The sequence below is a fragment of the Berghia stephanieae genome, chromosome 9 (assembly GCF_034508935.2).
Source record: "Berghia stephanieae isolate SIO BIC M18660-M18661 chromosome 9, UCSD_Bste_1.3, whole genome shotgun sequence".
Taxonomy (NCBI): Eukaryota; Metazoa; Mollusca; class Gastropoda; order Nudibranchia; family Aeolidiidae; genus Berghia; species Berghia stephanieae.
Window position 1 is genome coordinate 933,579 of NC_088368.1, and position 13,040 is coordinate 946,618.

The 13,040-nt window shown below is 38.2% G+C and overlaps 1 protein-coding gene across 1 annotated transcript in view; it reads left to right on the forward strand.

Annotated features, from left to right (window-relative positions):
• The first annotated feature begins 2,026 nt into the window (after positions 1-2,026).
• The window catches only part of LOC144979109 (uncharacterized), a 12,847-nt gene continuing 1,833 nt past the window's right edge, over positions 2,027-13,040 (forward strand). The window contains exons 1-3 of the mRNA XM_078925708.1: positions 2,027-2,061; positions 2,433-2,512; positions 6,216-6,440. Coding sequence (XP_078781834.1) covers positions 2,455-2,512; positions 6,216-6,440 — 283 coding nt within the window. The 5' untranslated portion in view covers positions 2,027-2,061; positions 2,433-2,454. The remainder of the gene's footprint in view (positions 2,062-2,432; positions 2,513-6,215; positions 6,441-13,040) is intronic.

Consider the following 13,040-nt stretch of genomic DNA (forward strand, 5'->3'; position numbering starts at 1 on the left):
AAGATTAAATTTAATACAAAAATTGTAATCACGACTAACATAGTCAAATGGATAACGCATTCTGTTGTCAACTTTTTGCCCCGAGTTCTAACCCCGTCTTTGAGAGTTTCCAAAAGTCTGTTAATCAGGACTTTAAGATCCCCCCCCCCCTCCAATTCTTTCGCTCACCTAAAACAAAATGGCAGATAATTTTTTTAGGATGAAGAAAATGTAGATCCTTCAGCGGACAACAGTTTTTCTATGTCTTGTATCTGCCTTGGTATATTCTAATTTGTCCTTTCCATGAGGTTTTGTTGTCCTGGAATGAGCTAATTGTCTTTCACATGGTCCTTGTTTGGAGTCTTTTGTTGAGAGCGAGACAGTCAGATATATTTAGTTTTGTAAAAATTATTTATCTATTTTTTTACATACATTTGCACTTTTTATGTTATTTATTATGTTTTTATTTCGTAGTAATTTAAGTGTGGGATTTGCTTGAATGTTGTTTGTATTGTAGTTCGTTGATTTTATCTGGTGCTTTATGATACAATATTTTGTACGACTTTACAATAAGCATATCATTACAATATTGGAGGTGCTTTACGATACAATATATTATACGACTTTACAATAAGCATATCATTACAATATACGAGGTGCTTTACGATACAATATTCTACACAACATTACAATAAGCATACAATTACATGGTATAAGGTGCTTTACGAGACAATATTTTATACGATTTTACAATAAGTATACAATTACAATGTATAAGATGTTTTGCGATACAATATTTTACACGACATTATAATAAGCATCTCAATACAATATACGAGGTGCTTTGCGATACAATATTCTACACAAATTTACAATAAAAATTCAATTACAATATTCGAAGTGCTTTACGAAACAATATTTTACACGACTTGACAATAAGCATACAATTACATTATAACAGGTGCTTTACTTCTCTTCACATCGGCCATTTAACGGATTTTCCAGGTACCGTTTAGCATACCCAAAATATTTCTAAATTTAAATCTGACTCCAAGGGAACGGGTACATGCTACTCATAAATTGTCCACCAATGCAATATCTACAACACAGCATTAAGTTCTCATAACCATAGCAAAAAAAGAGTCTTCAAATTGTGTGTTGTACAAAAGAAAAAAAGGAAAATCATAATATTCTACAAATAATAAAATGGAAAACTCGAAATTTTAATGAGCTATTTGAAACGAAGCAACACCAAAACAAGAAAATCAATATTTAATTTTGAAATCCCCCACTCAAGAACAAACCATCATCTTTACTCTTTCTTCCCCTCCACCATTCTACTTTGGAAATCCCTACCAACCACTTGTAAACAAGCCCTTTCCACTGATGACGTTTAAAAACTCACTCCCTGCATTCCTCTAAAACCCTTGTTTTTAAAAAGGCGGACATACAATTTTCAGCCTGAAGCTTTGACCTTAATGGAAGAAAAAGAAAGATGAAATCTAAATGAGAAAAATGTTGGTTTTATCGTAATAAATGTGATGATTCAATTGTAGTTGGTAAGAAAAGTATAACAAGTAACTTGACTAAAATAAAATAATTCAGTAAATAGGAGTATAGACAAATATGGATATAACAGCTTCAAAAAGTAACAAAATACCAAACACGGTACCTTTTGGGCTCAAAACTCTTCGTCAGCCAACAACAACAACAACAACAAATAAATACATAAATACATTACTAAAAACCAGATCTGTTGGCTGAAGAAGGGTTTTGAACCCGAAACGTTCTATTTTTGAAATTGAAATACTGTTGACATATGATCTGTCATGTTTACAACAACACGGATGGTAAACAAACGCGACAGGTTGATGACTTGATTGAAGCCATCAATTGAAATGAGAAAGTTTTATCAATTAGACTAGATACTACTTACTACCCTTAATGTTAAAGAATTTAATTCTCTGTTTTATGGATGTTTATTAAATATGCCAATATTATAAAAGGGAATTGATTCTACCATTCTGTACATCTTTCTGGTCGGGACACAACTCGTGTTGAAGCTCGACTGAACGTCCTCAGGTAAGTCAAACTCTAATCGTCGTTTTGACATTTACGTAAGATGACTAAATCAAACATAAACAGCTGTATTTTTAAAAAGGTAGACATAATGTGCAAAATCAATAATTGAACATCCTACAATACAAAACGTTTTGGCACATTAACCATGAGGAGAATGAAGGATTTATATTCAATTTTAAACAGTTTTGTTTACGTAAAAAGTTTCTTTCCAATCAAGATCAAAGTGAAAATAAACTAAAGAACCTTCAGCTAAGAAATTGGTTCACCCCATCCAAATAAAATATTGTTTTGCCCTCTTTCTCATTTCATTGAAATATCTGAATTCATTCATATACAAAAGTAGCTCATACTTCACCAATATTTTGTTACAGACTCAAATTGCCAATAGACAACATGGGATATTCACTGATATTCATTCTTTTCACCTCTGTGCTTTGTACGGTGACGTACGGTAAGTAACACTATGTAATATTTCATGTTCCTTTATATAAACTGGAGATATATTCCAGGCATCGGTATGTTAGACAGAGACTGCTGTTGTTTAATGTTGGTAAATTAAGGAACGACGTAAACAACTGCATCAGCAAAAGCACCGTACTGTGATACAGATCCGAAGATCTATGAATAAAACAGTGAAGGACGACGCACAAAAAACTACAAGAAAAAAACATTCCATAATATCAGCGTGTCTCTGCTTGGGATTGAACCTAAAATCTCATATTTACCGGCCAAACCTACTACGTTACAAGACAGAGCTTACCGTATAGACGATTTAATGCTTTATCTTCAAACAAGGTACGCATTCGGTTGTAATCTCTCCTGCATCAACTATTTGATCACGAAGTCATCAGAATGACATAAAATTTCATAATCGAGTTCCATCGTTAATCCACTTCCTTGTCCAGACATCAGCCATTCCAGACCTGATCTTGCAGTACTCACGTGCTCTCCGTCAACGAGGCTCAGTCTCCATAGTGCCTCCCTTTTCATGGACTCACAAACAAAAGTATCTCTGGATTTACCTCTGATCCAATCACAATCACCAGGCCTGCCATCAATTTGAGCAAAATCACTCATCATAACAAGATTTATCAATACATATTTGTCCAACTGTCCATTTACTGCTACAATAATCTCCTTCATCTTGACATACATAAATTATCTGCTCTATTCTTCCATCCCCCCTTGCTCTCATCTACTTTTCTCTCATCCCATCTCCTCCTACTCTCTCTTTGCTTATCATTATTCTCATGATTTTACTATAGATGTCAGCAATATAATTCTTTTCAACTAATTAGGATCAAAGTAAGTTATAATATTACGTGATCAAATACACTACATGATGATCATATATGCATACTGCATTGATTTATACAATGCAAAGATCTATATGCATCACAATCACCATCTCCACCTCTTATCACATACCATTCTCCACATGCTGATCACAATCACCATCTCCTCCACCATCCATTGATCACAATCACCATCTCCTCCACCATCTATTATCACAATCACCATCTCCTCACCATCATTGCATCACAATCACATCTCCTCCACATCACTTATCACAATCACATTCCTCCCATCTGTCACATCACATCTCCTCCACATCATTCATCACAATCACCATCTCCTCCACCATCACTTGATCACAATCACATCTCCTCCACCATCATTTCATCACAATCACCATCTCCTCCACCATCACTTGATCACAATCACATCTCCTACATCATTCATCCATCCCATCTCCATCTTTCAAATCACCATTCTCACATCATATCCAATCACATCTCTCCACCATCGACTTGATCACAATCACCATCTCCTCCACCATCGACTTGATCACAATCACCATCTCCTCCACCATCGACTTGATCACAATCACCATTCTCACCATCTATTTCATCACAATCACCATCTCCTCCACCATCTATTATCACAATCACCATCTCCTCCACCATCTATTTGATCACATCACCATTCTCCTCCACCATCTATTTGATCACAATCACCATCTCCTCCACCATCTATTTCATCACAATCACCATCTCCTCCACCATCATTTATCACAATCACCATCTCCTCCACCATCTATTTCATCACATACCATTCTCCACATCTATTTCATCACAATCACCATTCTCCACCATCATTTGCATCACAATCACCATCTCCTCCACCATCTATTTCATCACAATCACCATCTCCTCCACCATCTATTTCATCATCAACCATCTCTCCACCATCATTATCACAATCACCATCTCCTCCACCATCTATTTGATCACAATCACCATCTCCTCCACCATCTATTTCATCACAATCACCATCTCCTCCACATCGACTTGATCACAATCACCATCTCCTCACCATCTATTTCATCACAATCACCATCTCCTCCACCATCTATTTCATCACAATCATCCATCCCACCATCACTTGATCACAATCACCATCTCCTCCACCATCTATTCATCACAATCACCATCTCCTCCACCATCACTTGATCACAATCACCATCTCCTCCACCATCTATTATCACATCACCATCTCCTCCACCATCGACTTGATCACAATCACATCTCCTCCACCATCTATTTCATCACAATCACCATCTCCTCCACCATCTTTATCACAATCACCATCTCCTCCACCATCACTTGATCACAATCACCATCTCCTCCACCATCGTTGATCACAATCACCATCTCCTCCACCATCGACTTGATCACAATCACCATCTCCTCCACCATCTATTCATCACAATCACCATCTCCACCATCTATTTCATCACAATCACCATCTCCTCCACCATCAAATTTGATCACAATCACCATCTCCTCCACCATCTATTGATCACAATCACCATCTCCTCCACCATCGACTTGATCACAATCACCATCTCTCCACCATCATTTCATCACAATCACATCTCTCCACCATCATTATCCAATCACCATCTCCTCCACCATCTATTGATCACAATCACCATCTCCTCCACCATCTATTTCATCACAATCACCATCTCCTCTCACCATCGATCTTATCACAATCACCATCTCCTCCACCATCTATTTCATCACAATCACCATCTCTTCCACCATCGACATGATCACAATCACCATCCCCTCCATCCACTATTTCATCACATCACCATCTCCTCCACATCGACTTGATCACAATCACCATCTCCTCCACCATCATTTCACAATCCATCTCCTCCACATCACTTCATCACAATCACCATCTCCTCCACCATCTATTTCATCACAATCACCATCTCTTCCACCATCGACTTGATCACAATCACCATCTCCTCCACCATCAATTAGATCACAATCACCATCTCCTCCACCATCTATTTCATCACAATCACCATCTCCTCCACCATCGACTTGATCACAATCACCATCTCTCCACCATCTATTTCATCACAATCACCATCTCCTCCCCATCGACTTGATCACAATCACCATCTCCTCCACCATCTATTCATCACAATCACCATCTCTCCACCATCTATTTCATCACAATCACCATCTCCTCCACCATCCATTGATCACAATCACCATCTCTCCACCATCATTGATCAATCACCATCTCCTCCACCATCGACTTGATCACAATCACCATCTCTCCACCATCACTTATCACAATCACCATCTCTCCACCATCATTTATCACAATCACCATCTCCTCCACCATCAATTAGATCACAATCACCATCTCCTCCACCATCTATTTCATCACAATCACCATCTCCTCCACCATCGACTTGATCACAATCACCATCTCCTCCACCATCTATTTCATCACAATCACCATCTCTCCACCATCGACTTGATCACAATCACCATCCCCTCCACCATCTATTCATCACAAATTCACCATCATTCCCCTCCCACCATCGACTTAATCACAATCACCATCTCCTCCACCATCGACTTGATCACAATCACCATCTCCTCCACCATCTATTTCATCACAATCACCATCTCCTCCACCATCTATTTCATCACAATCACCATCTCCTCCACCATCTATTTCATCACAATCACCATCTCCTCCACCATCTATTTCATCACAATCACCATCTCCTCCACCATCCACTTATCATAATCACCATATTCTCCTCCATCTTTCAAAAGGCCGTTGGACTTCCGGCGGAAGCTCTTCTTCAAATGATGACAGCGGAATCTTCCAAGATACGTGCCCTAGAGGATGGCGTCTAACTGAACAAGGAGGCCGTAAGACTTGTATCAAAGTGTTCCATGACGTAGAGAGAACGTGGTTTGCGGCTAGACAAGTGTGCAAGTCTGAAGGAGGAGACCTGGTCATGATTCGTAACGAAAACGTCAACGACTTTGTCAAGGGTATGTCTTATCCACTCCATCTCTTTATATTAAAAAAAAATATTTTCGTCTATATTCTCTCTCACTACTCTTCTCTTCTATCGTTCACATATCTATCAATCTATCTGTTTAAACATCTATCTATCTACCTATCTATCTACCTGTCTTACTTTTATCATTCTTCTCCTATTCATCACCTCCTCACACTGTCACAATTCAGTCACCTTTTACTCACCAGTTCTATTTTTAGATATATTCATCCATCAACCTCAGTCATTCATCACTCCATTCGTTAAAGGTATGCCATAATATTTTGACTGAAGACAATGTTTACTATTGCAATAACGCTATTGTAAAGTTGGTGCCCAACACTTATTTTACGAAGCTGTGTGGTCTTGTGGGATGACACTCGCCTTCGGATTGGATGGTCCTAGATTCGAGTTTCGCCCTGAGGGCGCATATTTAAGTCGTTGGAAAATACTCTTTGCTCAATTTCTCTCACTGCACTCAGGTATATAATTAATACCTGCTGGTAATAGCGCTGTCCTTGTCTGGAAAAAAATTCAGTAGAACCTAGGTTTTATGTTTTGTCTTACATGTCAAGATTTGCAAAGCGCTATGAGCACGTTTAGTGTAAATTCCACGATACAAATTCTCAAATATTTTACTCAACCACCAATCAATCTTTTTATCAATCTATCCCTCTATTCAAATAGCGGTCTATCAATCCATTCCTCCATCCACAGGTCAATCCATCAATCCATCCATCCATCCATCCAGTCAGTTACCATCTACTAACCCATTCATTCGTGTATCATATACATCTATACATTTCTAAATCATCTAACAATCCATTAATCCACTTATCATATTCATTTACCTATCCAAACCCATCCATCCATCTATTGTTCCCTCCATCCATCGTTCCATCCATCTATCCATCTATTCCTCATCATCATCATCATATCCATCCATCCATCTATCCATTCATATATCATCATCAATCTTAAACGCACGTATCATCCATCTTGTATCATTAAGATTACTCGAAACTGGGAAACCGTTACTGAATGGTATTCGTGATGCTAGCATAGACAGGACCTTTAACTATTCGAGGAACATAAAGTCATACATCTAATCATAAATCATTATCTACTCAATATCATATCATCATATATTCATCATCATCTATTATTATATTATTATTATTATTATTATTATTATTATTATTATTATTATTATTATTATTATTATTATTATTATTTTTATTATTATTATTATATTATTATTATTATTATTATTTTATTATTTATTATTATTATTATTATTATTATTATTATTATTATTATTATTATTATTATTATATCATTATTAGTATTAGTATTAGTATTAGTATCATTATAAATATTAATATCTATTTTCCTTCGTCAGACAGTCTATCACCCATGGGGTTGGCGTCAACCAGACAACAGGGGTGGTGATGAATATTGTGTGGAGATGATTGCGGACAGAGATGGTCACTGGCTTGACAATAGCTGTGGATTGAAAAGGAAATTTATCTGCCAGAAAGACTCTGACTCATCTTACCACAATGGTGTGTAGTGTGCAATGTTTAGGGGACTCATCTTACGACAATGGTGTGTAGTGTGTAATGTTTAGGGGACTCATCTTACGAAAATGGTGTGTAGTGTGCAATGTTTATGGGACTCATCTTACGACAATGGTGTGTAGTGTGCAATGTTTAGGGGTGCTAGTGGGAGCTGACATATAACAGATTGTATTTGAATTTTAAATCTTTAACCCAGTTTGTGGATTTAAATATATTTCTTTTTTCCCTCCCTTGGCAGCATTTCATTTTTGCGATGGTATCTTTTCTTTATCTGAGCTCTCTTTTTATTCAGACCTACTAGAGCAGTGTTCAAATTGGAAAAAATGGGAATGTTAATCTTCTTGCTTGAATAAATCTGCTATCAACAATATTTTGCTTGTGATTTGATTTGTTTGATTATACCTCCTTCGATGAAGAGTTCTTTATAGTTGTACGATGTTTCCACCAATAATTTGTTGCCTCAAACTCCAAACCCTGATCTCACTAAAGCAAGCCAAACGACTGACAGATTTTTATATATATATATATATATATATATATATATATATATATATATTATATATATATATATATATATACATTATTTTTTAAACATTTGCAGAGTGACACCCTCGGAAGTGAATGAAATCATTTTATCCTCTCCCACATCATGCTCTTTTGATCCTAAACCCACTCGTATTTTTGAAAAAATGATTAGACACCATATTGGAATCCACAACAATGACGATAAACGAATCACTTAAAACATGATTAGACACCATATTGGAATCCACAACAATGACGATAAACAAATCACTTAAAACATGATTAGACACCATATTGGAATCCACAACAATGACGATAAACAAATCACTTAAAACATGATTAGACACCATATTGGAATCCACAACAATGACGATAAACAAATCACTTAAAACATGATTAGACACCATATTGGAATCCACAACAATGACGATAAACGAATCACTTTCGTCTAATGAAGTAGCTGACTGCTGCAGAAAAGCAATCATAATTCCGCTTTTAAAGAAATCCAGTTTATATTCTGAAAATCTAAAGAATTATCGCCCAGTGTCTAACTTCCCTTTTATGTCCAAAATTTTGGAAAAATTGGTTTTGAACAATTGAAAACTCCCCATGCCACCAAAATTTGAGCAGTTCTAGTCCGCCCACCGTGACAATCACAACACTGAAGCGGTTTTCTAAAGAACTGTGAATGATAACACTGTAATCCGTAAAGTGATCTGTGCTGGGTTTTTTTTTTTTTTTTTGGTGTTTTGAGCACTTTTAGTGGAGCTTGCGGTATATAAAATAAAAGCTCAAATTTTTGTCATGTTTTAAAAAAAAAGCATATTGAATATACCGTTGAGTAGATCGGGGGAAAAGAGTCTGAGTCCCATACCAGGCGAAGAATGTAGAACATTTCACCTTTTGCCACTTTGGAACCTTTGAATATCCATGGGGAGATTGCCCAGCCCACAGCTTTAACATCATTCATGCTTTTTAAACAGTCCTCCAGTTCTATCTCAATGGGTGCTCTTGGGGATTTACGGTGAGATCGTGTAGGCGGTTTAACTCAGCATCTGGAGATTTGAATCTTTCAGTGAGGAATGTGTTCTATGTGCTCACCAGTTCTTCTTTTGAGACAATTGGATTTCCGTTGAAGTCTTTTGATGGCATTAGTGAACTTTGTTGCTTTTCCCTGAAAGGATTTTTACCCGTCAAAGCACTTCTCTAGAAATATCACATTTTCTGCGTTCGCAATACTAGTGACATTTTTTGTGTAAACACTTCTATAGAATTATTACACATTCATTCTGCGTTCTCAATGTCAGTGATATTTTTGTGTAAACACTACTCTAGAATTATCTCACATTCTGCATTTGCAATACAAGTTATATTTTTGTTCATCAGAAAGAAAGTCTGCTTGGGTTGACAATGGGATTCTGGTACTAAATTTTTTGCGCTCAATAGATGATATTTGGTGATAAAGCTTTTGTCTTTTACTATTGAGCTCTCTTGTTAGGTCACTTTTTTCACACTGAGCACATCGTATTCAAGGAGCCCGATTGTCTTAGCGAACGGACGCTCGTGGCTCTCAACAAAGGAGGCTCATTCTATCCTGAGGGCTCCATTTTCATGGACGTAGAAAACAAAGGTCTCTGTACTTATTCGATGGCCAACACAAAAGGCTCAAGACAAAAGTTAGCTGTGAGCATCAACCACTCATTATAACAATTGTGTGTTTAACATCAACCTCCAGATGCCCTGGCCGTCATGATATCTTGTGTGTTTAACATCAACCTTCAGATGCCCTGGCCGTCATGATATCTGTCAAAGTCCTGTGTTTGTTTTTCAAGCCATTATAAGTATTCCTCATAATATTTTGCTGTTATAACAAATTGCAGAATCGGGGTTTTCCCAATGAAAATTTAACAGGTTTGATTCCTTATAAAATCAGATTCCCTCTCTTTACTTATGCATTATATAATATTCTATGAACTTATTATTATATGGAAATATATAAAATAATTATTTTCTAAAATGATATGAATGTAAAAGGTAGTGATGAATGTAAAGATTACGATGTTAATGGTAAAGATGATGATTATGATTATGAATATGATGATGATGATGATGATGATGATGATGATGATGATGATGATGATGATGATGATGATGATTTTGTTGTTGTTGTTGTTGTTCTTTTTGTTGTTGAAATTCATCATGATGAAGAAAGTGTTGATGGCCATAATAAAACTCATTAACAATAATGAATACGATATAATAATGCATGCAATCACCACTTACGATATTTACATACTTTGACTTGTACAATCACCATCTCTCCACTCATGCAGATCACATTGATACATCACCAATCTCCTCACCATCATTGAATCACACATCACCATCTCCTCCACCATCTATTTGATCACAATCACCATCTCTCCACCATCGATTGATCACAATCACCATCTCCTCCCCATCGACTTGATCACAATCACCATCTCCTCCACCATCGACTTGATCACAATCACCATCTCCTCCACCATCGACTTGATCACAATCACCATCTCCTCACCATCGACTTGATCACAATCACCATCTCCTCCACCATCGACTTGATCACAATCACCATCTCCTCCACCATCGACTTGATCACATCACATCTCCCACCATCTTATCATCACCATCCCCCATCATTGTCACAATCACCATCTCCTCCACCATCATTGATCACAATCACCATCTCCTCCACATCACTGATCACAATCCATCCCTCCAATTTCATCACAATCACCATCTCCTCCACCATCTATTTCATCACAATCACCATCTCCTCCACCATCTATTTCATCACAATCACCATCTCCTCCACCATCAACTTGATCAAATCACCATCTCCTCCACCATCGACTTGATCACAATCACCATCTCCTCCACCATTAATTTCATCACAACCACCAGCTCCTCCACCATCTATTTGAGCACAATCACCATCTCCTCCACCATCGACTCGATCACAATCACCATCTCCTCCACCATCGACTTGATCACAATCACCATCTCCTCCACCATCCACTTGATCACAATCACCATCTCCACCATCTATTTGATCACAATCACCATCTCCTCCACCATCGACTTGATCACAATCACCATCTCCTCCACCATCGACTTGATCACAATCACCATCTCCTCCACCATCGACTCGATCACAATCACTATCTCCACCATCGACTTGATCACAATCACCATCTCCTCCTCCATCGACTTGATCACAATCACCATCTCCTCCACCATCGACTCGATCACAATCACCATCTCCACCATCGACTCGATCACAATCACCATCTCCTCCACCATCCACTTGATCACAATCACCATCTCCACCATCGACTTGATCACAATCACCATCTCCTCCACCATCCACTTGATCACAATCACCATCTCCTCCACCATCGACTTGGTCACAATCACCATCTCCTCCACCATCGACTTGATCACAATCACCATCTCCTCCACCATCGACTTGATCACAATCACTATCTCCTCCATCGATTTCATCACAATCACCATCTCCTCCACCATCTATTTCATCACAATCACCATCTCCTCCACCATCCACTTGATCACAATCACCATCTCCTCCATCGATTTCATCACAATCACCAACTCCTCCACCATCTATTTCATCACAATCACCATCTCCTCCACCATCCACTTGATCACAATCACCATCTCCTCCACCATCGACTTGATCACAATCACCATCTCCTCCACCATCGACTTGATCACAATCACCATCTCCTCCACCATCTATTTCATCACAATCACCATCTCCTCCACCATCGACTTGATCACAATCACCATCTCCTCCACCATTGACTTGATCACAATCACCATCTCCTCCACCATCGACTTGATCACAATCACCATCTCCTCCATCGATTTCATCACAATCACCATCTCCTCCACCATCTATTTCATCACAATCACCATCTCCTCCACCATCGACTTGATCACAATCACCATCTCCTCCACCATCTATTTCATCACAATCACCATCTCCTCCACCATCGACTTGATCACAATCACCATCTCCTCCACCATCGACTTGATCACAATCACCATCTCCTCCACCATCGACTTGGTCACAATCACCATCTCCTCCACCATCTATTTGATCACAATCACCATCTCCTCCACCATCGACTTGATCACAATCACCATCTCCTCCACCATCGACTTGATCACAATCACCATCAGTATAATCGTCGCCATTGAAATCAATCTATATCATCATCGGACTTATCATCAAAATTGTCTATTTCGTCCACAAGACCGTTGGACTTCCGGCGGAAGCTCTTCTTCAGATGATGACAGCGGAATCTTCCAAGGTTCATGCCCTAGAGGATGGCGTCAAACTGAACAAGGAGGCCGTAAGACGTGCATCAAAGTGTTTCATGACGAAGAGAGAACGTGGCTCACAGCTAGACAAGTGTGTATGT